Raw genomic sequence first — 27,327 nt, 5'->3', positions numbered from 1 at the left:
CCCTTCAAGCAGTATTAACTGGACATGCTACATGTGAACCAGTAAGATCACCTGAGCCCATACAGGTGCGGGATAGAAGCTGGAGTGCGGGAGGGACATTGCCAGTGCACTAGGCCTGACACGGGTCCTGGCCCGGGGTTGATGGTAAGAGCCTGTGAGCGCCTCCCAGGGATGACTGCTGGTCTTTCGGAGGGGTATTGACTACCTTGTTAATGAACATTACTAATTGAAGCTACCTCTACAACTGAAGGACATAAAGTGATCTTAAAATCTGAAATAGCCATAATGGCTCAGATGAAGTTGGAGAAGTGCCCTAATGGGGATGGCAGTGTCCAGAAGAGTTCCATAATAATGTGGAAATGGTTTTTAGAGGATCTTGTTATTGGGAGAATGCAAGGAGATATGAGCAGGGAGCCTCTTTTCCCCTAGGACTGACTCTGGAGCTGTGTGAGGAGCTGCTGGATTCTATTGTCACGTGGACAGTGCCCTATAAATGGCTCTTGACCGACTGACCATATACTGCTTGGTTTGTGGACAGCAGTTCCAAGGTGAATGGACATCATCCGGTGTAGAAGGCCACCGCTGATTGAAGAAGGTAAAAACAGATTAGTCTGGTGGTCTGAATTGCATGCTTTTCCCCAGCAGTGATAAAAAGATTGAACAGTGGTAAAAGTCCCTATGTTTGTGGTTTTACTGACTCTTGGGCAGTGGCCAATGGCTTGGCCCTCTGGTTAGGCAGGAGGGTAATGGAAACCTGGCCTATTAAAGGGGTAGCCCCATGGAAATTTGAGGGGTGCATTAAAGTACCATGTTTCCCCGAAAATAAGACGTAGCCAGACAATCAGCTCTACTGCCTCTTTTGGAGCAAAAATTAATATAAGATCTGGTCTTATTTTACTTTAATATAAGACCGGGTCTCATATAATATAATATAAGACCCTGTCTTATATTAATTTTTGCTCCAAAAGACGCATTAGAGCTTATTGTCCGGCTAGGTCTTATTTTCGGGGAAACACAGTAGGACATGGCGACGCCCATCAGAACTGGAATCGACAACCAGATATACCTAGGTGCTCCCTTGAGATGGCCACCTGGGTCCGTGAAATAAGCGGACATGAGGGTCTACAGCAATGCAGAGATGGGCTGAATGTAGACACTGTCCTTTTGCATCCTCTGAGGCACAAAATGCCAATAACAGCTGTCTGCCAACAAGAAAGATGGAGAGTGCAGATGGCTGTGTGGCAGATCCCTGGGGGAAGGCCTAGAACATAGCTGGCAAGTTAGACAGATGCTGGTAGCCGTGGGGAGGGGCTACAGATGGATCCTGCCAGGAATAGACACGGACCCTAGGCTGGGCGTTGCTTAGCCAGTGGTAGATGCAAATGCTCTGAGAGCTATAAAAGACCTGAACAGAAGGTACTGCACCAATTTGGGCGGCTACCATCATTTCTTCACACTAAGGAATACACTTTGCAGCCCGTAATGTCCAACAATGGGCAGCGATAGCCTCCTCAGAGTAATAGCTTGATAGAGAATTGGAATGGAGAAATAGAACAGTGGTTGTCTAAAACAGGGAGATAAAGCATGAAGGGCTGGCTTACACGCCTTCATGAGTGTGTGCTCATACTCAACATGAACATGAGTCGGGCAAGAGGAGTGTTCCTACTGGATAGATTTTTCTGGTGAATGGGGGCAGAGGGATGGGGAAGGTGGTGGTATTCTTTCTTTCCCTCATCACATCAACTTTTTCTCCTCCTACTTGATGTAATGGTTATGGGACCAGGGCTGTAACTATAAGGGCTGGAAACGGATGATTTCTAAGCAAGAAACTGTAACTGTTTTTCACCTTTATGTCAGAATTCCTAAGGGCCTGAAGGGGCAGGATGTGCCTTCACCCCATCTGGCAAAATTGGGGCTAACAGTGAATGCAGTTGCTATATTGCCTGGTGGTACAAATTGCCTACTAGTTCTGCACCTGTGTGACCTTTCTTTCTCTGCATAGAAGTGGACCGAGAGGGAGGCACTTGCTAGGCTAGCACTGCTGCCTGCAATCTAAACCAGCACACATGGGGTATAAATGGAGAGAAGGAAAAAGTAGTAGCTGAGGGTAAGGGATGAATAAATGGGGTACGTAATGGGAGAAATCTAATGTTACATGAACATATCAAAAGAGGCTCAGTGAGAGATGGTATTGTCTTTTAACTCGATTATACCAGATGCCTGAAAAAGTAAAGCTATGTGTTTGCTGAGACCACCTGCTTTTGGAACCTGACAAGATCAAATGGAAGCCTGCAAACTTGGGTGGCCTCGCCCTGGGAGACATCTTCATATGATACGATGCTGGACTAGCTAGTTATTAATGACTGAATGAGATTCTAGTTATGTGCCAGTATGTTTTGACTTTTGTGATTGTTTTGCTATTAGGGTTCAGTGTTCCAAGACCGGGGGTGGATTGTGGTATTGTGATTTATAATAAGAAATATATATTTGGTCTTTATCCCTGTTTCTGACACAGAACTCCTAAAACCCTTGGAATATCCTAAATGACAGCAACAGAGATGTCTTTTGTTACGTTAATGAGGTGACTTGAGCTGTCCCTAAGGGTGGGGGCTGGTTGCCTGGGGTTGGCATTTTCAATCCCACTGCCCTGACCTGGGGTGGGGAGAGGGGCTGTAGATGGAATCAGTCACCAATGGCCAATGAGTTAATTCCGCCTCTGTAATGAAGCCTCGAAAGGACAGTGTTTGAAGAGCTTCTGTGTTGGTGAGCACGTGGAGATTTGGGAACAGTGGCTCTTGTGGAGAGGGCATGGAAGCTCCTTGCCCCTTCCCCACACCTTGCTCTGCGCATCTCTTCCATCTGACTGTTCCTGAGTCATATTCTTTTATAATAAACCTATGATCTAAAAAGTAAAATGTTTCTTTGAGTTCCGTGAGCCACTCTAGCAAATTAAGTGAACCCAAGGCGGGGTCCCTGGCAGCTAGCCATTCAGTCAGAAGCACAGGTAACACCTTGGCCGTGCGACTAGTGTCTGAACTGATTTGCTGGTAAGGGAGTTGTTGGAACCTCTAATCTATACCCGGTTGGTCAGAAGCATAGGTGACAGCCTGGGCTTGTGATTGGCGTCTGAAGTGGGGAGAAGGAGCAGTTGTGTAGGACAGTGACCTTAACCTGTGGGATCTGATGCTCTCTCCAGATAGCATCAGAATTGAATTGAGTGGAGTTGAATTCTCAGACACTCCAGTGGTGTTTGAGAATTGCTTGTCAATGTGTTGAAACCTGCCCTCCACTATTGGAAACTGGGTCTCAAAACATCCAAAAGACAGGTGTACTAGGAGGGTATAAATGCCCTTCCTACTACAGGACTCAGGGGAGTTGCATTAGACTGAATTTCTCATCTGGCACTGCTCTGGGTTCCTTTAGCAGAACACAGTACAGGGAGGAGAGAGCTCTTCACCCCAACCACCCCACAAACCACCAGGCACCTTCTGCATCCTACTGTCCCAGGGGTCACCAGGGAAGAACTACTGTAATCCAGAAGGAGGCACCAACCCCTCGGGGAGGCTTCAGAGTGGCAGCAGTGTCTGTGGTACCCCACTGAGACCAGTCACGTGGAGTTGACTTGTTCCTAAGCAGAGGGGACATCCCTTAGCAACTCCTGCAGACAATTAGGTGCATTTTATGGGGCCCTGAGGTCCTTTATAACCAGGTGGGAGAGTAGCGAGGTTACACACCTAACTTCTGTTTTATGCCACCAGCAGTGGACCTGGTGCCTGTGGGAGTGGCAGCTACAGGAAGAAAGCTAGATAGTTTCTGTCAGTTAACCCTAAATATACCTGGGGCTGGGAGCCATGGTGTACTTTGCTGTGTGAATATCTGAAAATTCTTTTTAGGCAGGGGAAACAGCAAAGGCCAAGGGTCTGATGTGGGAATATACTTAAAGTGTTGTAGGAATGGTAAGGCTGCTTGGAACAGAGAGAGTGTGGGGGGGTGGCGGGGGGGGGACGGGGGAGGCAGACGGAAACAAAGTCAGAGAGATAAAGATGGCAATTGCAGACTAAGTCAGCTGTCCGATTTCACTTCCTGCCCAAGGGTTGTTTTCAACCTCGCAGCTTTTTCCAACCAGGCTCTTGGTTTCTTTGGCATTTCAGTTCTCTCAAAACCTTAGTAGGCCTCTGATTTACTTGCTTCTAGGTAGTTCCATGTGCGGTAACCACATCCAAAGTTCTTTCCTAGAGATAGTAAAGTCTGCTTTATGTATTTACCTCCCCGTTCCCATGCTTCTCCCTTTCCTAATTAATGGTGGCTATTTTGATGCCATTTCAAAAACAGGCTTCAGTGAGAACGACACTACCATCCTCAATCAGATTTTTGATCCAGGGCCGAGGCCCTCAGTTTAACTGAGTAATCTTTTCTTTTTTCCAATTTTGTTTTAGTAAATTTTCGTAAATGTTTCCAAAGAAAGAGGTATAAGCAGTAATTCTACCCAAAAGAGTCATAGAAAACTGTCCAGGATTAATAACCAAGTTATGCTGTGGAGAATGTGAAGTGGCATTTCTATAAGGGACCAGAATCTAAGATATGTAAAGTACGCAGTCTGCCCTGGGAATGGGAATAAGTCTGCACTGGCTTCTTGGTGCTGCCTTAACAACATGCGACAAACTCAGGAGCTTAAAACAATAGACATTTACTCGCTTAGAAATTTCTGGAAGCTTGAAGTCTGAAATCAGGGCAGGGCCATATCCCCTCCAAAGCCTCCAGGGAGGAATCCTTTCTTGCCTCTTCTAGCTTCTGGAGGTTTCCAGCGATCCTTGGCGTTTGTTGGCCTGTGGCTGCATCACTGCGAACTCTCCCTCTGTAATCACATGACTTTCATTCCTGTTTTTTTATCCAATTTTAAAATTAAAAAAAATTTTTCAATTACACTTGACATACAATATTATATTAGTTTCAGGTATACAACGTAGTGACTAGACATTTACTGATACATAACGTGATCATCCCGATAATTCTTGCACCCACCTGACGCCATACATAGTTATTACAATATTATTGACTATGTTCCCAAATGCTATACTTTACAGCTCTGGGACTGTTTTTATGACTACCAATTTGTACTTCTTAATCCCTTCACCTTTTCCACCCGTTCCGCCATCCCTCTCCCATCTGGCGACCATCAATTTGTTCTCTGTATCTATGAGTTTGTTTCTGTTTGTCCATTTACTGTATTTCTTAGATTCCACACATAAGTGAAATTATATGGTATTTGTCTTTATCTGATTTATTTAACTTAGCATAATACTCTTTGGGTCCCTCCGTGTTGTTTGCAAATGGCAAAATTTCATTCTTTCTTATGGCTGAGTAATGTTTTATTGTATACACGTAGCACATTTTGATCCATTTCTATCGATGGACACTTAGTTGCTTCCATATTTTGGCTGCTGTAAGTAATGCTGCAATGAACATAGGGGTGCATATGTCTTTTCAAATAAGTGTTTTGGATTTCTTTGGTAAATACCCAGAAGTGGAATTGCTGGATCATAAGGTAGTTTTATTTTTAATTTTTTGAGAAACTTCCATACTGTTTTCCATAGTGGCTGAACCAATTTACATTTCCACCAACAGAGCATAAGGGTTCCCTTTTCTTTACATCCTCGCCAGCAGTTGTTGTTTGTAGGTGTAAAGTGATATATCATGGTGGTTTTAATTTGCATTTCCCTGATGATTAGTGATGCTGAGCATGTTTTCATGTCTGTTAGCCATCTGTATGTCCTCTTGGGAGAAATATCTATTCAGGTCCTCTGCCCATTTTTTAATCAGATTGTTTGTTTTTGTGGTGTTAAGTTATGTGAGTTCCTTATATATTTTAGGTATTAATCTCTTACTGGATGTATCATCAGTGACTATCTTCTCCCACTCAGTAGGTTATAATTTTGTTTTGATGGTTTAACTGAGTAGAAATAAAAAAAAAACTTTTTTAATTGTTCAGTTACAGTTGACATTCAATATTATATCAGTTTCAGGTGTACAGCATAGTAGTTAGACATCTATGTAACTTATGAAGTGATCCCCTGGATAAGTCTTGCACCCACTTGATACTATATACAGTTATTACAATATTATTGACTATATTCCCTAACCTGTACTTTATATCCCCATGATTATTTTGTAATTGCCAATTGGTACTTCTTAATCCCTTCCCCTTTTTCACCCTAAGCCCCCTTCCATCTGACAACCATCACTTTGTTCTCCATCTATGAGTTTGTTTCTGTGTTGTTTGTTCGTTTATTTTGTTTTAGATTCCACATATAAGTGAAATCATATGGTATTTGTCTTTCTCTGACTTATTTCACTTAGCATAATGCCCTCTAGGCCCATCCATGTTGTTGCAAATGGTAAGACTTTATTTTTATGGCCAAGTAATATTACATTGTATATATGTACCACTTCTTCTTTATCCATTCATGTTTTGATTGGAGCATTTAATCCATTTACATTTAAAGTAATTATTGATAGGTATGTAGTTATTTCCATTTTATTGTTTTCTGATTATTTTTGTAGTTCTCTGTTCCTTTCTTGTTCTCTTGGCTCTCTTCTCTTGTATGTTGACTTTCTGTAGTGTTGTGCTTGGATTCCTTTGTCTTTATTTTTTTGTATATCTCTTGTAGATTTTGGTTTGTGGTTACCATGTGCTTTGTATGTACCAAACTGTGTTTATAGCAGTCTATTTTAAGTTGGTGGTCACTTAAGTTCGAACACATTTTAGAATTACTACCATTTTTTTTAAAGATTTTATTGGGGAAGGGGAACAGGACTTTATTGGGGAACAGTGTGCACTTCCAGGACTTTTTTGCAAGTCAAGTTGTTGTCCTTTCAGTCTTAGTTGTGGAGGGCGCAGCTCAGCTCCAAGTCCAGTTGCCATTTTCTAGTTGCAGGGGGCACAACCCACCATCCCTTGCGGGAGTCAAGGAATCAAACATGGCAACCTTGTGGTTGAGAGCCCACTGGCCCATGTGGAAATCGAACCGGCAGCCTTCGGAGTTAGGAGCATGGAGCTCTAACCACCTGAGCCACCAGGCCAGCCCCAATTACTACCAATTACTATTTTTACACACTCCCTCAATGTTTATGCTTTTGTTATTATTTAGTTCTTTTGTGTGTATCACTTAATTTGCTGTTGTAATTACACATGATCTTCCTACTTTTGCCTTTTAACCTTTGTACTAGCTTTAGTGTTGGTTGATCCACTGCCTTTGTTATGTGTTTGCCTTTGTCAGTGAGAATTTTTGTCTTTGTGATATTTTCTTCATATTTTTCATTTTTTTCCCTTCTTAAAGAAATCCCTTTAACATTTTTTTGTAATACAGGTACGGTGGTGATTAACTCCTTCAGCTTTTTCTTGTCTGGGAAGCTCTTTACCTCTCCTTCAATTTTAAATGATAGCTTTGCTGGGTTGAGTGGTCTTGGTTGTAGGTCCTTGCTTTCCATCACTTTGAATGTTTCGTGCCATCACTTTGTTTCGTGCCACTCCCTTCTGGTCTGCCAAGTTTCTGTTGAGAAATCAGCTGACAGTTGTATGGGGGCTCCCTTCTAGGTAACTTACTGCTTTTCTCTTGCTACTTTTAAGATTCCCTCTTTGTCTTTAACCTTTGGCATTTTAATTATGATGTGTCTTGGTGTGGGCCTCTTTGGGTTCATCTTGTTTGTGATGCTTTGCTTTTCCTGGACTTGTATGTCTATTTCCTTCACCAGGTTAGGGAAGTTTTCAGTAACTATTTCTTCAAATAGGCTTTCAGTCCCTTGCTCTCTCTCTTCTCCTTCCAGTACCCCTATGATGCAAATGTTGTTATGCTGGATGTTGTCCCAGAGGTTCTTTAAACTAGTCTCATTTTTAAAAATTAGTTTTCTTTTTGCTGTTCCAATTGGGTGTTTTCTACTACTTTGTCTTCCAAATCACTGATTTGATCCTTTGCTTCATCTGACCTGTTGTTGATTCCATCTAATGTGTTCTTCATTTCAATTATTGTATTCTTCATTTCTGACTGGTTCTTTTTTATGTTTTCTATCTCTCTTTTTTTTTATGTTTCCTATCTCTTTATTGCAGTTCTCACTGAGATCATTTATTCTTCCTGTTTTCTTTTCTTTTTTTTCATTCAGAATAATTTAATTACAAGGCTAGTTAATGGAAATTTCTATTACAAATACTTCATTTGCTATGTAATCCTAGAAATAGCTCTAAAAAGTAATCTACTGGTTAATAGGTTGTGACTCTCTAGGGCAGTGACACGATTAGAAAGAAACCATAGGCTTGAATCCTATGGACACATTAATCTAGATTTGATGTTGGTTCAGAATCTATTGGCAAAATTAAGAATAAATATAATTCATCTTGATCTGTATGTTTTCTTTTCATGTCCATAAAATGAAGAGCTTTCCTGATCACCAGTTTTCCATACAGCAGACAAGTAAATCTTGTAGCACTAGCCAGAAATGGTTATGGCTTGGGAACGTCACAGACACTGGCCTCTTTCAATGGGCAGACAGTGACCCCTCATTCAAAGTGAAGCTGCTAATCAGTGACATCCATAGCTTCATTAGTCTTCATCATCCCCAAGGATGCTTAGCATCTTCACGTAACAGCTCCGTTACACCGACAGCCATTATTCGACCACACACGAACAAACCCCAAGTTCCGACGCAAAAGCTATTCTTCCCGTTTTCCTTCAACATCCTTATAACTAGTGTTTTGAACTCTGCATTTGGTAGATTGCTTGCCTCCATTTTGTTTAGTTATTTTTCTGGAGCTTTGTCCTGTTCTTTCATTTGGGACATGTTCCTTTGTCTCCTTATTTTGGCTGCCTCCCTGTGTTTTTTTACTTTGTATTGGGTAGAGCTGCTATATGTCTTCTGGTCTTAGCAGAGTGGCCTTATATAGTAGGCGTCCTTTGGGGCCCAGTGGCACTGTCTCTCTGTTCATCTGAGCCATGTGCTCCAGGGGTGTCCCTGCTGTAGGTTGTGTATACTCTCCTGTCGTAGTTGAACCTTGCTTGCTGTTGGCAAGCAAGGATTGACCATCATGCTGATTGGCTGTGAGGTCTGGCCAGTCAGACAGCGGACAAGCTATCGTTCAGGGGCTGACCCTACTAAACAGGATTCAGTTTAGTGGGGGCTCTGGTGCCTGCTGAGTCCAGCTTTTGGGTGTGCCATTTTTGGTGCTAATTGGGTGGTGCTTTGTTGTGTTCTGAAGCCGACTTCCAGGTATGTTGGTTCTGGGACCTCTTGGGAGGGGCTCTGGTGCAGGCCAAAGTCAGCCACTGCCTTTGTCTGGTCCAGGGCCACCTGGTAGGAACTACAGAGTGATCTGTGGTTGGCAGTTGCCTGTGCTGGGCTTAGAGACCCCTGGGAGTGGTTATGCTGTGAACCAAGGCTGGCTGCCATTAGTGCTGGGCTTGGGGCTGCTTAACAAGAGATACAGGGCTTGCTGAGTCCGGTCACTGCATATTTGGGGTTTGTGGACTTTTGAGAGATTTTTGGAAAGTCTGCAGAGCTGGCCCAGGCTGGCTGCTTGTGTGGATTAGCTCCTGAAAGAGGTTCAGGCCAGGTGGGTCAGGGTCTCAGAGAATCACCAGGGAGGGACGAGAACCATGTTAGTTAGTCAGGTTAATGAAGACTCAGATATGGCTTCTGCCTCTGCCTGCAGGCTGTGTGAGGGGAGGGCTCAACAAAGGAACAATGGTGCCTGCTGGCACTTTAATCCCTGAGGGAGCTATCCTGCCAGCCCTCATCCTGAAGCCAGATATTTCAGTTCCTCCCCATGTGTCCCTGCTACTTTCCCAGCTGCTCTTCCTTCTCTGGAGCTTAGGGCAACTGTTTGTGAGTCTGTGCTCTGGCCCTTTAAGAGGTTGACTAGTTCTCCAGCAGCCCTCCAACTCATCAAGATGGAATCCCCACTAATTTTCACAGCCAGGTATTGTGGGGACTCCTCTTCCCCACACTGTTGTTCTGGGCTGGGGAGCCCTTGCTCCTCAGTGGGGACCTCTGCAGCTGAGATATCCCTCCCAAATTTTAACCACACCACACGTGGGCTTAGGACCAGTCCGTTTTATGTCTCTGCTCCTTCTACCAGTCTCGAGGTGGCTTCTTATTAATATCCTTAGTTGTAGGATTTCTGTTCAGCTAGTCTCCAGGTCTTTCTGAAGGGTGGTTCTATAATTTATTTGTGATTTTGATGTGGTCGTGGGAGGAGGCAAGTACAGAGTTTACCTACTCTGACGTCCCTTGAACGGAAGTCCCTTAACTGAGTAGTCTTGAAGCACCTTTGTGTCAAGTGGTCATGCAGTCCCTAGGCAGCAATATGGGTGCTGACACTATTTGTAGCTATTAGGCTGGTAAGTGGTAATGAAGCCGAATGGATTTAGGTGGCGTATTACTTCCAGAGGCAACATAAGCAAGATCAGCCTGGTGTCAGCTTCCCATGTTCCTAGTCCCACGGGGTAATACTGAACGTGAGCAGGCAAATGACAGACCACCAGAGTGATAAATCCCTCTGTCATGAGAGGCCAATTTTAAACTAGAGTCAAGCAGTTGTATAAACAGTCACAAAAGCTGGCAGCTGTACACTAGCAGGGAAGTAGAGCAGTGGAAAGGGTTGCCCTCCTCAAAACCAGGGAGATGGGTGAGAAATGGCCTTGTGGCAGTCTTCCACATGATAGGGGTGAGACACTTTCTTGCAGCAGCAGCCTCTCCTTATCTTCCCTTTTCCTCAGTGGAATCTCAGAGCATTCTGCCAAGATTCAGGTCAGACTGCAGACAAACCTTGCTTATGTGGCCTACACGGAGATGTGCAAAGTCACTAGCATATCACAATGGAGTTGTTCTCCCACACTTCGTTATACAAAGCCTTTTTCAGTCTTATTATTTGGGATACAGAAGCAGTCAGCTTTTCTAAACTTGTATTCCCAAATTTCTTATTTCTTTTCATTTCTGCCTTTGAACCAGCCAATTATTACCTGAGCTTTTCTCTTTCTTGTAATACACAGCAAGTAACCATCAATACACACTGCTAACATTGCTTTCCATCCTCCTTCTCTAAAGCTATAGACTCAGGAGGCACTTGGCCTTGACTTCTGATTACAGTGAACATCTTGTTTTTTTCTTTAAGGATTTTGTTGGGGAAGGGGAACAGGACTTTATTGGGGAACAGTGTGTACTTCCAGGACTTTTCCAAGTTAAGTTGTTGTCCTTTTAATCTTAGTTGTGGAGGGTGCAGCTCAGCTCCAGGTCCAGTTGCCATTGTTAGTTGCAGGGGGCGCAGCCCACCATCCCTTACAGGAGTCAAACCAGCAACCTTGTTGTTGAGAGCCCGCACTCCAACCAACTGAGCCATCTGGCCACTCAGGAGCTGAGTGGCAGCTCATTGACTTCATTCTAGTTGTGGAGGGCTTAGCTCGCTGGCCCATATGGGAATCGAACCAGCAGCCCCGTTGCCCAGAGCTCGTGCTCTAACCAACTGAGCCACCCGTCTGCCCTACAGTGAATATCTTAATCAGGCATTTTGCTGCTATTTAACAAGACTTTCCATCTTTCCATCCTCCAATATGTTTCCTCATTGCCCACTGTCTCAAACACAACAAAGTTTTTATTGCTAATCTTACAGTACTGGGTGGGTGGACAGGTCATTGGGATTTCCCTTCTCCATGCAGTCATTCAGAAACCCAGGTTGACAGAGACATTGCTATCTTCAATGCATGGCTACCAAGGTCATCCTGAGGAGTAAGGTACAGAGCCACCTCAGCAAGCTGGAAGGGGAGAAAAACATATAGGAGTATGCTTGGGAGGTTTACATGGGCAGGCTGAAAATGGCACATGAAATTTGTTCTCACATTCCATTGCTTATAATTCCATTGTGTAGCCACACCTAGCTGAAAGGGAGGCTGGGAAATGTATACCCAGAAAGAAGAGGAAAGTATGGATTAGGTGAGCAGCTAGCAATCTCTGACATATGGTGCTTGTGTGTGGGCAGACCAGGTGGTAAGAAGTGGCTGAATTCAGGATTTACGTTGAAGGTAGAGACATCAGAATTTGTCCACACCAAGCTTTTTGGCCTGAATAATTGGAAGAATAGAGTTACCATATACTGAGATGGTAAACACTATCAAGAACTCAATTTTAGGCATGTGTTTTTTGAGGTGCCTGTTAGCATCCATGTAGAGACATTAAATAGGCAGTTGGATATGCACGTGTACAGTTCAAAGAGTGGTCAAGACTGAAAATACAAATTTGGGGGCCTTCAGGATATAGATGGTATTTAAACCCACTGGACAACACTAACTGGGAAACTATATATACAACAATACTGAATTTCATTCATTCTATAAAGTACATTTTTTTCACATCTTCCCATCTTTGGAATGAATCTTACAACACTCAATATAGTCTTCATTATTAGGATTGTTTTATGTTTTTTGTAGCATTTAAAATAATGGTGTGTCTTACAGTTGATGGCATCTCAGATTCAATGAAACAGTAATAATAGTAAAAATGATGATAATATTGACCACTTAATATTGTGCTTCAGACATTCTGCTAAGCCCCTTCCATGATTATATGTAGTGAAAGTATAGAAATGTTAAGAGCATAGACACTGGGGCTGACTTGGGGGGGTCTGAATTCTGGCTCTGTGCTTGCTAACTTTATGACCCTGGCCAAATTATTAATCTATCTGTGCCATAGTTTCCTCATCTTAAAAGGGGATGATCATAGTACCTAATTTGCAGTTTTATTATGAGGATTAAAGGAACATATACATGTAAAGTGCTTAGAACAGTCCTTGAGCACATAACTGCTACATTATTTGATAACATTGTAAAAACTGAAAGATGTATGTATATACATATGCAAAAAATCATCAAGCTATACTCTGTAGTGCATTTTACCCACATTACTGTACACATTTTATACCTCAATAAAAGAGGAAAGCAAATCAAAACAAAAAAGTTTAGAAAAAAAGAGATCATCTTTCTTTCATATAAGGAAACAAAGTAAGCATACAATGATAGTCACTGAAGCATTTTTTTTTTTTTTTTCGTGAAAAACCAAACATCAAAAAAAACACTTTAATTCCAGCCTAACAGCGCCAGGTGCAATGTCTGGGACAGACTCTGGGTACAATGCTGTGTGACCACTCACTCACACACACAGCTCCAAGAAGGCCCCCGAGGGGGACTTACCTTCAGGGGGCTGGGCCAAAGGGAAGAGGGGAGACTCCCAAACAGGGGGCAGGGACAGGAGGGGGAAAGGCGCTACTTCTTGGCAAAGGAGATCTTCATGGCGTTGTTCTGCGTGATCTTGAAGCCCTGCAGGGTGTCGCGGGCAGCCCCTGCCTGCACCTCATTGTCAAACTCCACAAAGGCAATGTCATGCCGCCCAGGGACCAGCCGGACCTCCTTGAAGCCAGGGAACTGGTTGAAAAGCATGGACAGCATGAGCTCGTTGGTCTCCTCCGGCAGGTTGGTGAGGAACAAGATATGATTTGGTGGGTTTTCCGAAAGAGGCTGGGCAGGTGGCATCTGGCCCGGCATAAGCTGCTGTGGTGGCATGGCCCCTGGTGGGATCTGGCCGGGTGCGAGTCCTGGAGGCGGGATCATGCCAGGGGGCGGCATGTAGGGAGGCTGGCCTGGCATGTGGTGCATGATGCGGGGCGCCTGAGTCATCGGTGGCATGCCTGGGACAGGCCCCGGGACAGCCCCAACCACTGGGGCAGCGGCCCCGCCTTGCACGGCCTTCTTGGCAGCTGGGGTCTCCTGGCTCTTGGGCTTCCTCTTCTCTCGCTTGCGGTCCCGCTCCACGAAGGTGCCCTTCATCTTAGCAATGATATCCGAGTCAGTCTTGGCGTACTGGATACGCATGGGTTTGTCGTAGAAGGGGAAACCCTGCATGGAGCGCAAGGCATTGGTGGCGCTGCTGACTTCCTTGAAGATGACAAAGGCCTGGCCCCTCATCTTCAGGCTCCGGGACACGAGGATATCCAGAATCTGGCCAAACTGGGAGAAGATGGCGTACAGGGACTTCTTCAGCTCATCCTTCTTGATCTTCTCATTGAGGTTGTTGATATAAATAGTGTGGTTGGGGCGGGTTTCGGGAACTGCCATGAGTAAGGTGCTGAGCTAGGGCAACAGAGCCGCAGCTCCAGCAAGTGATGCCTGCTACGTTTCTGAGCGCCGTCCACGAAGCTTCCTCTTCTGGCTCCGCCTCTCACTGAAGCATTTTTGTCCAGCTTTCTTTTTGATTAATGTTAGCATGGTATATCTTTCTCTGTCCCTTTACTTTTAATTTATCTGTCTTTATATTTAAAGAGGATTTCTTGTAGACAAAAAATAGTTGGGTCTTGTTTTTTTTAATCCACTCTGACAGTTTGTCTTTTATTAGGTGTTATTTATTTATTTATTAAAAGTTTTTATTAGTTTCCGGTGCACAAAACAATGTAATAGTTAGACATTTATAGTTGATATCCCTCACACTGTGTCAATTCCCCTCCCCCTATCCACTATCCCTCTGACATCGCACAGAGCCATTACATTTCCATTGTCTTTGTTCCTAATGCTGTACTCCACTTCTTGTAACTATATACATATATATATATATATATATACATATATAGATATATATATAGATAGATATTTGTAGTTGACATTCATTATTGTTCAGCTTCAGGTGTACAGTGCAGTGATCAGGCATCTACATCATCCCTGAGGTGGTCTCCCTAACAAGACAAGTGTTATTAGGTGGTATTTAGATCATTGATGTTTAAAGTGATTTTTTATTTTGTTATATTAATATTTACTGTATTTGTTTGTGTTTTCTATTCATTGTCCTTGTGTTTGTCTTTTTTTTTTGTCTTCTACCATTTTTCTGCCTTCTTGTTTTAAGTGAATATTTTATGTGATTTCATTTTCTCTCCTCTCTCAGCATATCAATTATACTTCTTGTTTTTTTAGTGGTTGCCCTAGAATTTGTAACACACATTCACAAGTCATCCAAGTTCACTTTTAAGAAACACTATTCCACTATACCACTTCATGGGTAGTGCAAGCACCTTATAACAGAGTATTCCCAATGCCTCCCTCCTGTTTCTTATAACATTGCTGTCATTCATTTCACTTATATCTATAAGCTATCACACTTATTAAGCATTGCTATTATTATTGCTAATATTGCTATTATTATTTTGAACAAACTGATTTGTTAGATCAATTAAGAATAAGAAAAATAAAATGTTTTGTTTTGCCTTCATTTATTCCTTCTCTAATGCTCTTCCTTTCTTTATGTAGATCCAAATTTCTGACCCATGTCAGTTTTCTTTCAGGAATACTTAACATTTCTTGCAAGGCAGGTCTACTGACAACAAATCCCCTCAATTTTTGTTTGAGAAAATATTTATTTCCTCTTCACTTATGAAGGCTAGTTTGACTGCATACAGAATTCTGTCTTGTATCAACACTTTAAATATTTTACTTCACTCTTCTGTCTTTGCTTAGTTTCTGGATCTTAGTGTTCAATCCTAGTTGCAGGGGGCACAGCCCACCATCCCTTGCGGGACTCGAGGAATCGAACCTGCAACCTTGTGGTTGAGAGCCCACTGGCCCATGTGGGAATCAAACCGGCAGCCTTCAGCATTAGGAGCACGGAGCTCCAAACGCCTGAGCCACGGGGCCGGCCCCAACAGTGTTTTTTTATTTCTAGCATTTCCTTTTAATTCTTATTGCTTCCAACTCTGCTTACATTGTTCATCTGTTCTTACTAATTGTCCACTTTTCCCATTAGAGCTCTTAACATCTTAGAGATGTTTTAAGTTCCTGGTTGATAATTCCAACATCTCTGCCATATCTGAATTTGGTTCTTACACTTGTTCTGTCTCTTCAAACTATGTTTGTCTTTTGGTATGCCTTATAATTTGGGGTTGAAAGCCAGACATGATGTATTGGGGAAAAGGAGCTGTGGTAAATGGCTCCTAAAGGGGTGATGGGTGGTAATGTGTTGGGAAGGGGAAGCGTCCTATAGTCCTATAACTAGGTCTCAGTCTTTTAATGATCCTGGGCCTCTGAGCGGTGACCTTCACAAGAGCATCTCATTCCTTCCATACCTCCCTTTAGGTGAGACAGGACGGCTAGAGGGGGCTGGAATTGGGTATTTCCCTTCCTCTACGTGGAAGGTTAAAGGGACAGCCCACCCCAGTGGTTACACTCTGGTAACTCCCAAAGTGGTTAGACATTGGTAAAAGACAAAGTCTTCCCTTGATGGTAGACCTTTGTTAAGGAGAATAGAATGCTCTGGGAATGTTTCAAAACCTTCAAAAAGGTTACTTTCCACCTCCCCCTGCTGAGAAGCAGGAAGGGATTTTTCTCCAATCTATACCTGAAAATGTGGTGGAGCTCCTAGAGGTAAAACTTACAAAATTATGGGGGTCCTTCTAAGAGTGGCTTCCCCCCCAAGTTTTTACCTTTCTAGTTTGTCCACACTGAGTCTCCAGCAATTCATCAATTACAGTTTAAGTTTTCCTACCCTGGTATTGGCTCCAGCTGTAGGCTTCTGTTCCAAGGCTTCTGCTCTGGGAAGCTGTGATTCTTTGTATTTGCCTGTCTCTCCAATTTGGGGGGGCAGCAGTTAGCTCTCTGACCTCAATTTTCTGATGGATCTAAGAGGAGTTGTTGATATTTAATCTGTTTGACTTTTTTCTTGTGAGGATGAGAGTGATGACTTCCAAGCTCTTTACACTTTGGACAGGAAACTGGAAGTCAGCATTTTCTTATAATAGCAAAAGATTAAAAACATGCCAACTGTGCATCAGTAAAGGACTGGCTATCCAAATTATATTGCATCTACCCAGTGGAATACTGTGCAATCACAAATGTCAGCTCTAGATTTCCTGATGTTAAGTGAAAAAATGCAAGGTGCAGAAAATAAACAGCATGCTAACATTTGCTGAATGTCCTTTGAAGTGAATGAATGTTTTAAAAAAGGATATGTATATACACTTCCCATTCTTCAAAATAAATAAAGAAAATGCAATTTCAAAAGATTATTGAAAAACACACCAAAATTATAGCAATTGCATTTTAGCATTATGGGATTTGGTTTTGTTTCTCAATTTTATAAACTTCCTTAATTTTGTTACATTATTTCTATAACTTTTTTTAACTTATTTTTTTTTATTAGTTTCAGGTGTGCAAAGCAACGCTAGACATTTAAACCCCTTATGAAGTGATAACCCACCCCCAAGCTACTGCCCCTCTGACATCTTATATAGCTGTTACAATACCATCGACTATCTTCCCTATGTTGTACTCCACATCCAGTGACTATATGTATATATATACCTATATATTTAGTAATAGTTGACATTCAATATTATTCTACTTCAGCTCTTCAGGCGTATAGTGCATTGGTCAGGCATCTACTGTCTCTTCAAACTATGTTTTTTGAGATATCATATAATCCCTTTGATAAGTCCAGTGTCCATCTGGCACCTTACGTGACAACATTGTTGATTATATTTCCCATAGTGTATTAACTATCAATTTGTATTTCTTAATGCCTTCACCTTTTCACCCTGCCCTCAACCCCATTCCCATCTATCACCCTGATACATCTAGTACCTATCTGGTACCATGCCTAGTTATTACAATATTATTGACTATATTCCTTATACTATACCCTACATCCCCATGACTACTGTATGACACCCAATTTGTACTTCTTAATCCCTTCCCTTTTCTCCCGTCCTGAACCACCCTTCCATCTTAAAGAAGTCCCTCTGAGATTCCTTGTAATACTGGTTTTGTGGTGATAAACTCCTTTAGCTTTTTCTTGTCTGGGAAGCTCCTTATCTGTCCCTCAATTCTAAATGGCAGACTTGCTGGGTAGAGCAATCCTGGTTGTATGTCGTTGCTTTTCATCACTTGGAATATTTCCTGGTTACCACCTTCTTGCCTGCAAAGTTTCTGTTGAGAAATCAGCTGAAAGCAGCATGGGGGCTCCCTTGTGGGTACTAACTGCTTTTCTCTTGCTGCTTTTAAGATTCTCTCTGTATTTAACCTTTGGCATTTTAATTATGATGTGTCTTGGTGTGGGCCTCTTTGAGTTCATCTTGTTTGGGACTCTCTGTGCTCCCTGGGCTTGTATGTCCATTTCCTTCACCAGGTTAGGGAAGTTTTCTGTCATTATTTTTTCAAATAAATTTTCAATTCCTTGCTCTCTCTTCTCCTTCTGGCACCCCTATAATGCGAATGTTGGTATGCTTGATATTGTCCCGGAGGTCCCTTAAACTTGCCTCATTTTTTGCATTCTTTTTTCTTTTTGGTGTTCTGGTTGGGTGTTTTCTGCTACCTTATCTTCTACATCGCTGTTTGGATCCTCTGCTTCATCTAATCTACTGTTGATTCCCTGTAATATATTCTTCATTTCCATTATTGCATTCTTTATTTGTGACTGGTTCTTTTTTATGGTTCCCATCTCCATTTTTATGCTTCCTATCTGTCTGTTGAAGTTCTCCCTGAGATCATCGTGCAGTCTTATAACCAGTGTTTGGAACTCTGCGTCTCATAGATTGCTTATCTCTGTTTCACTTTGTTCTTTTTCTGGAGCTTTGTTCTGTAATTTGGGACATGCTTCCCCATTTTGGCTGGCTCCCTGTGTTTGTTACTATGTATTAGGTAGGGCTGCTATGTCTTCTGGTCTTAGTAGAGTGGCCGTATGTAGTAGGTGTGCTGTGGGGTTCAATGGCGCAGTCTTTCTGGTCGCCTGAGCCCCACACTCCAGCTGTGTTCCTTGTGTGGCCTTCCTCTTGTAGTTGAGCCTTGGTTGATAATTGCACATCAGTGTGAGGGATTGACCCTTGGGCTCACTGGCCGGGCCTACAGTGGAGTCGTAGTGCAGGGGCTGACCCTGTGGACCCTGGTGCCTGCCCAGTACGCCCCTTGGGTGTGTTGTGCTTGGAGGCGGCTGGGTGATGTTCGAGCTTGTTTTGAAGCTGGCCACTGGGGGCACCAGCCCCAGGACCACCTCGGAGGGCATCAGCTGTAAGTAGGTCAAGTTCAGCCACCCACCCAGGGCCACCCAGCAGGTACCAGAAAGAAATCTGCAGATGGCTGCCGCCTTGTGCTGTGCTTTGAAGCACCTTGAGAGGCCAAGCCACAAACCAAGGCCAGCTGCCACTAGTGCTGACTTAGGGCTGCTCAGCCAGAGGTACAGGACATGCTCAAGCCAGATGCTGCTTCTCTGGGCCCCGTGAACCTCTGAGAGACCCTCAGAAAGTCTGCAGCTTGAGCCACGCAGGTGGTCTGCACGAAAAGTCACTGAAAGCAGCCTGGGTGTGCTCGAAGTTGGGCCGGGCCAGGTCTCAAAATTGCCAGGGTGGGATGGACAAACAGTGGAGACTCAGAAATGGCGGCCACCTGTGTTCACATGCCAGGAAGGAGGAGGTTTCAACAAAGAAACAATGGCCTCTGCCAAGTCCCCCTTCCAGGAGAAAGCCACCCCTTCGGCCTCCGTCCCAAGCCAGACAACTCAATTCCTTACCATTTGTCCCTGGCGCCTTTCCAGCTGCTGCCCCAGTGCTGGAGCTCAGAGCGAGTGATTCCGTTAGTGTGTAAGTCCACCCGCAGTCCCTTTAAGAGGAGCACCTGTGAGTGCAGCCACACTCAGTCTTACTCAGTCACATTTTCCACTGATTTTCACAACCAGAAATTATGGGGACTTCTATCCCCAGCACTGGAACCCTGGGCTGGGGTGGGGCGGGGATCTCTAGCTCCTTTAAGAGTTGGGGGGGGACCCCCACAGCTGAAGTAGACCTCCCTGTCTTTTATGATTACACGTTGGTGTGGGACCAGCCCGTTCCGCGTCTCTGACCTTCCTACTAGTCTGGAGGTGGCTTCTTCTGCAAGTCTTTAGTTGAAAGGCTTCAGTTCAGCTTGATTTTAGGCGATTCTCAATAATGGTTGTTTTGTAGATTAGTTGTAATTTTGATATGGTTGTGAGAGAAGGTAAACACAGCGTTTACCTACTGTGCCATCTTGGTTGTCTCTATAACTTTTCTTTTTTTAAAGGACTAGTCATATAAAAAAAAAATCTGGGGTGGGGGGTGGGTGATGACGGTAAGGGGGATCAAATATATGGTGATGGAAGGAGAACTGACTCTGGGTGGTGAACACACAATGGGATTTATAGATGATATAATACAGAATTGTACACCTGAAATCTATGTAAATTTACTAACAATTGTCACCCCAATAAATCTAATTAATAAAAAAAATCTGGAAGGAAATATATGATAATGGTCATTGGTTTTGCTGGTGGAAGAAGGTAAAATTTCTCTCCTGTTTGTCAGATGTTTTGTAATGTCATCATATTACATATACAATAATATTTATTGTTTATGACACACATGCAGGTTTTACTTAGTTTAAGCTTCTGGGGTCCAGAGTAGGCAAACTTAAGTGAAAGCCCTTTTAGAGAATGGTGCTTGGACCAGGCTTGCTTCTGTTGGCTATACCACCTGTTACACTACCATTTCTAGCACACATTTAAAAGCTATCATAAATCACTATTTTGGTATGCAATCCCATGTTGAAGGACTTGACCAAGCCGAAAAGACTGGCTGATTTTGAAACTGTATTTTTTCTGTAGTCCTTCACAACTGAGAATGAGAAATGCAGCCAGACAAAGTAACACCTTTTGCAAACAGCTACTTGAGTCCGCAAACCCAAGAGCAAAGCTGTGAGGTCCTCTGCACTACCTAGGGTAACCCCAAAAAGCAGAAGTCATAAAATGAGCCCAAAAATATTAAGAAGGAAGAGAACTGACACTATATAGTTGACAAATTGTTTGCATTTTCCCCCCCTTTTTTCACCCTCCCCCCCACTCTGGTTCAAGCCCTTGTTTTCTCTGTCTAGTTGTGTAGGACACAGCTCCCTGACCCATGCTGGTATTATGAGCCTTGCGCTCCCCTCCCCCCATACCCTGATGCAGTCGTTCCTCCATAGGTAGGCCGCTCACTGCTCACAGCAGCTCTTGTCGCCTGCTGGCCCCTCACGCTGGCCACCCGCTGCTCCTGATAGCCCACAACAGCACACAGCAGCCTGCGGCAGCTTACACCTACCTACCTCCAGTTGCTCACAGCAGCCCAGCTACAGGGAGAGCTGTCGTTTACAGTCTTAGCTGTGGAGGGTGCAGCTTACTGGCCCATGTGGGAATCGAACTGGCGACCTTGGTGTTAGCAGGGCACTCCAACCACCTGAGCCACTGGGCTGGCCCGCATTTTTTTCTAAAAATAATAATTTTTATCCAAAAGAATGAGGCAAAAAATATGCCTAAGAGCCAAAAAAGAATAGCTGTTTCTAGCAGTCAAAAATGCAATGTTTAGAATACAAAAAAAACACACACGAAAAACTAAAAGCCTCACCAATTTTGATTGAAAGAAAGCCTCTTTGTATTTGTGAAACGTTTGAGTTATAGAATATATTTAGAGAAATAGCACTTTATTACATGGTATTTAGAGAAATAGTACTTTGTTATGTATATTAATATATTACATATAATTACATTATATATAATTACATATTACATGTAATATATACTTATGTATTATATGAGTGTATTCTTGGCTGATGAATTCTGTTTTAGAAGTCCTGAGGGAAGTGAACCTGAAACTTTAGTAGCCTGCAGTAGAGTCACAGGGGAGGGATCACCTCTTTAGCTTGGACCCTTAGCCCTTCCATTCTTTTTTTTTTTCCAAAGATTTTTTTGGGGAAGGGGAACAGGACTTTATTGGGGAACAGTGTGTACTTCCAGGTCTTTTTTCCAAGTCAATTTGTTGTCCTTTCAATCTTAGTTGTGGAGGGTGCCCCATTCAGCTTCAAGTTGTCCTTTCAGTCTTAGTTGTGGAGGGCGCAGCTCAGCTCCAGGTCCAGGTGCCGTTGCTAGTTGCAGGGGGCACAGCCCACCATCCCTTGCGGGAGTCAAACTGGCAACCTGTGGTTGAGAGGACGCATTCCAACCAACTGAGCCATCCGGGAGCTCAGCGGCAGCTCAGCTCAAGGTACCATGTTCAATTTTAGTTGCAGGGGGCACTGCCTCCCATCCCTTGTGGGACTCGAGGAATTGAACTGGCAACCTTGTGTTGAGAGTCCAGTGGCCAATGTGGGAATCGAACCGGTAGCCCTCGGAGTTAGGAGCACGGAGCTCCAACTGCCTGAGCCACCTGGCCAGCGCAGCCCTTCCATTCTTTTTTTTTTTTTTTTTTTTTTTTTTTAAAGATTTTATTGGGGAAGGGGAACAGGACTTTATTGGGGAACAGTGTATACTTCCAGGACTTTTTTTTTTCCAAGTCAAGTTGTTGTCCTTTTAATCTTAGTTGTGAAGGGTGCCATTCAGCTTCAAGTTGTTGTCCTTTCAGTCTTAGTTGTGGAGGGCGCAGCTCAGCTCTAGGTCCAGTTGCCGTTGCTAGTTGCAGGAGGCGCAGCCCACCATTCCTTGCAGGAGTCGAACCGGCAACCCTGTGGTTGAGAGGACACGCTCCAACCAACTGAGCCATCCGGGAGCTCAGCGGCAGCTCAGCTCAAGGTGCTGTGTTCAATCTTAGTTGCAGGGGGCACAGCCCACCATCCCTTGTGGGACTCAAGGAATCGAACCGGCAACCTTGTGGTTGAGAGCCCACTGGCCCATGTGGGAATCGAACCGGCAGCCTTCGGAGTTAGGAGCACGGAGCTCCAACCGCTTGAGCCACCGGGCCGGCCCGCAGCCCTTCCATTCTTGATTCTAAAAAGCTCTGTGTGAAATAGCCCTCAGGTCGTTCCTATGCTGATTTCAGATGCCTTAGAGAAGCTACTTGAATTACTAAGAATGATCTAGGAGTTGTGGGGACCTCTGATTTATAGCTATTTGGTCAGAAGCACTGGTGACATCCTAGATTTTCAGGAGTCCTACAATATGGTAGGACTGAGCATTTACCTATAACCCAAAAGGGAGTAGTTGAACCCTCCAACCTATAGCTAGTTGGTCAGAAGCACGGGCGACAACATGGACTTTTGATTGGCATCTGAGGCGGAGGGCAGTCTTGTAGGACTGAGCCCTTAATCTGTGGAATCTGATACTATTTCTAGATAGATAGTGTCAAAATTGAGTTGAATGGTAGGACACCCTGCTAGTATTGGAGAATCATTAGTTGGTGATGTGGGGAAAGACCACCCCTCCCCTCACGCCCCGCCTCACACACAAGTTGAATTGGTAATGAGAACCTTAGAGCTTAACTGTTTACTTTTTTCCAGGATAAGCAATAATATGTCCAAATTAGAGTAGACGTTGAAGAAATTCTAGCAAAACAAAGAGTTGGTTGAAATTTTGCCTTTTACAAAACTTCCAGGTTAGCCAAGAAAAAATAGGAGGCTGTGCTAAGGCAGAAAGCAAGATGGAGCCGAAGCTTTACCAGGCTGCAATCATGTAGAGAGAATGTAGTGAGAATTTGACTGGACGTCTGGCTTGAATTACAAAGTGGTCAGTCTGGGTGAGCGCAGGGCAGTATTGATTGTGAAAATGGTTGGAAAAATGGAATTGACTTAAAGGTCCACATTTAAATCATGAGGCTTACGAGGATGTTTTAGCTAGGTAAGACCTGAAAATTTTGGAACCTTCTGGACAGACACGTGGACAGAGCTGAGCCATACTACTGTTGAGGAGCTCTGAGTTTACTAGAACTACGTAGCATAGGGTAAAGAGTGAGGCTGAATCAGAACCCCTAAGTCCTGCTGAGGCAACTCACCTGTGCCACAAACTGGTGATAGGAAGATTCAGGCTTCCCAGGAAGCATAGTTGTTACTCTCCAACTAGGAAAATAAGTACTTCTTAGGCCTAGAGGAAATAAGCAAGACTGTGCTGGTAAAAATAAATGAAAAGTTTCAAATTATTTTGCATTGTGGCAGTTTACATAAAATATATAAAATAGAACCCTTCAAATTTTAAATAAAACCCAAGAGATCCAAAGTCTAAAAGGAGTGAAATAATACCCTGGATTGTGTCCAAGTTCTTGGGCTGGGAATAGTTCAATTTTCAGAGAGGTTCTCCCAGAGCAGGATGGATAGACTATTTTTAATCATGTCAGTTCAAGGCACTAGTGTCCAAAATTCAATTGAATATCCATGAGCAATAGGGTATTATCAGCTGTGATCTTTTGTATTGTACTTTGTTCTCCCTAGCTATGTCCTCCGCCTGTTGTCATGAGGGAAGATGAAATGGAACCATCTTTAGATTCTTAGTTATCATATTTTTATATTAAAAATACTCAGTCATTGTAGACTTGCCTCATTCTATTGAAATCACAAAGCCTTCTCTAGGGGACATATCAAAACACCCTCATCTTTTGTATTAGCATTGCCGTTAACCCAGAAGATTCTTCTACAGGTATGAAGCGTTTACCCTCTTGTCTATAAAACTTTGAAATTGGTAGAGCTAAAGTATTAAATAATATCAACTTATCCAGGAAATTCTGTTTATTCTTGAAGAGAAGTGTCCTAGTAAATAATGAGTATACTTATGAATTTCGGGAGTGGGGGCAGGAATTAAGAGTGCAATGGGAAATTTTATGAGGACATGTAATATAATAAGGGTTTGCCCTACCAAGGCAGAACCAGGAAGTAAAAAAATTATAATTCTAAAGCTAAAGGACAGGTGTTAGAAAAGAGAAACCAAAACAAAGGAAATAAGGAGGAAGGGCTGGAGTATATGGACTTTAAGTTAAAGAGCTGCATGGTGGCATTGAACCAATTCTTTGAACTATTCATTTCCTATCCTGTTAACTAAGTGGAAGGTGTCAAAAGTGGGCAGTCTTGTAGGCCACACCTCCCCTGGGAGCCAGGGTGCACAGCTCCACGAAGCATTGGAAGGACTGAGTTGCTGGTGAGCGTGACTTGATAGACTAGGTCCCCCTATGACTGCTAGTGGGAGTGTAATTGATGGGCTAAACCATGTGAAATTGAATTTTTCCCATTAAAAAAAAATTGTGGTAAAGTATATGTAACATAAAATTGACCATTTTAACAATTTTCAAGTGTATCATTCATTGGCTTTAAGTACATTCACAATGTTGTGCAACCATCACCACTTTCCATTTCCAGAACTTTTTCATCACCCCAAACAGAAACTCTGCACCGTTTAAACAATCACTCCCCATTTCCTCTTCCCCTCAGCCCTTGGGAACCTCTATTCTACTTGCTGTCTCTATGAATTTGTCTATTATCGGTACCTCATTAAATGCAATCATACAATATGTGACCTTTTGTGTCAGGTTTTTTTCATTCGGCATAATGTTTTCAAGGTCTATCCATGTTGTACATGTATTGGAATTTCATTCCTTTTTTTTTTTTTTAAAGTTTGAATACTATTCCATCGTGTGTATATACTACATTTTCTTTTTCCACTCATCTGTTGGTGAACATTTGGATTGCTTCCACATTGTGGCTATTGTGAATAATGCTGCTATGAACATGGGTAAACACGTATCTGAGTCCCTGCTTTCAATTCTTGTGGGTATTTACTTAGGAATGGAATTGCTGGGTCATATGGTGATTTTATGTTTAGCTTTCTGAGGAACTGCTAAACTGTTTTCCACAGTGGCTGCACCAGTTTGTATTCGCACCAGCAATGTACAAGGGTTCCAATTTCTCCACATCCCCAAATTTGCATTTTTTTCTTTCTTTTTTTGATAATAACCTTCCTAATGGTTTGAAGTGGTATCTCATTGTAGTTTTGATTGGCATTTCCATAATAACTAGTGATGTTGGGTACCTTTTCATTAGCTTATTGCAAAAAAAGCATGCTCGTATTTTGATAAAGATTGGGTTGACTCTGGATCAATTTGGGGATTTGATATTTTAACAATATTAAATCTTCTAATCCTTGAACATGGGATGTTTTCCCATTTATTTTGGTTGTCTTTAATTTCTTTCAACTATGTTTTGTAGTTTTTAGTGTACAAATCTTATACTTTTGTTTAATTTATTCATTTAGTATTTTATTCTTTTTGAGACTATTGTAAAGGGACTTGTTCATTTCATTTTCAGATTGTTTATTTCTACTATATAAAAATATAATTGATTTTTTTAAATATTAATTTTTTTAATTTCCTGTAACCTTACTAAACTCGCTTACTAGCTCTAATAAGTTTTTTTTATAGCGGATTCCCCAATATTTTCTATATACAAGATCATGTTATCTGCAAATAGAGGTAGTTTAATTGTTCCTTTCTTACCTGGATGCCTTTTAGTTCTTTTTCTTGCCCTGCTTTGAACTGTAAGTGCAATATTGAATAGAGTTGGTGAGAGTAGACATCCTTGTTAAAGGTGCACTTTTGATAGGGTTAAAAAGCCTATGTTCAACACTAACCAATCCTGTCAGGTAATTATGGGCAAATCACTTACCCTTTCTGTTTTCCTATTTAAAATTAATGATAGCAATATACGTTCTGCCTACCTCACAGGGTTCTGAGGGTTAAATAAAATAACCATCAGTTAGCAAACCTACCGTATAAATGGATGGTAGTGTCTTTTCTTTAGGAGCTTATAAGCTAGTGGAAAAACCAAACTATTCTTGGAAATAATGATAAAAACAAGATAAAATACTCCATGAATTATTAGGGCTATTGAAGTTTGTGTTTTGGATACTTTATTAGATAATTTTTGTGGTGAAAACTTTGTATAGTCTAGTACTACATAGACATTGTTTTGAAATTCAGGATACTGAAGTAAGTGCCTGTCACTGTCACACTAAATTCGTTTGGATTCCATTTTAACAACCCTTTATTACAAATTAACATAATTATAGCATAATTAAATTCAGCTGTGTTCTATACAAAATATAATCTTGTTTTATGGAGTTTTGCTATGATTTTGCATGCAATTTGGTGTCCAGAATTTTTAAGATAAAAGGAAATCTGTGGTAAACTAGGAACTGCATTTCTTTTCTCTTCATTTGGGCATCTAAGATAGTCTGTATAGAATTTTTCCAAGCACTCCATTTACTTGAGATTAGCCTGTTAACTTTCACTTTGGAATATAAACAAAATATTTCATGACATAGTGGATGTCATGGGTTCAAAAGGCCTTTCCAGGTTCTAACACTGAATTGTGCTGATGATTTGGTATAAGACGCGAGTCTTGCTACATTTAGTACTGTCTAGCCTCTACTATGCCGTCCGTGGTACTTCATAACATTTTTCTTTGTTCTAAGTGCTCCTATGGCCAAAGGGTGGTGGGTGTGAGGAAGCCTAAGTGCTTTCAGGTA

General features: G+C 42.5%; 1 protein-coding gene across 1 annotated transcript; it reads right to left on the bottom strand.

Moving 5' to 3' along the window:
- Positions 1-13,101: 13,101 nt before the first annotated feature.
- Positions 13,102-14,230, bottom strand: LOC308494756 (U1 small nuclear ribonucleoprotein A-like). Its single transcript, XM_081042678.1, has one exon. The coding sequence runs from the start codon at positions 14,148-14,150 to the stop codon at positions 13,302-13,304; it is 849 nt and encodes a 282-aa protein (XP_080898804.1). The 5' UTR covers positions 14,151-14,230; the 3' UTR covers positions 13,102-13,301.
- Between the last annotated feature and the right edge of the window lie 13,097 nt (positions 14,231-27,327).

The sequence above is a fragment of the Rhinolophus hipposideros genome, assembly GCF_964194185.1.
Source record: "Rhinolophus hipposideros genome assembly, chromosome: X".
NCBI lineage: Eukaryota > Metazoa > Chordata > Mammalia > Chiroptera > Rhinolophidae > Rhinolophus > Rhinolophus hipposideros.
The sequence above is the reverse complement of the archived record's forward strand: the minus strand, read 5'-3'. Positions and strand labels throughout refer to the sequence as shown.

Bases quoted from the DNA above. Each gene is read 5' to 3' on its own strand.
- LOC308494756 (XM_081042678.1), bottom strand. From the start codon at position 14,150: ATGGCAGTTCCCGAAACCCGCCCCAACCACACTATTTATATCAACAAC.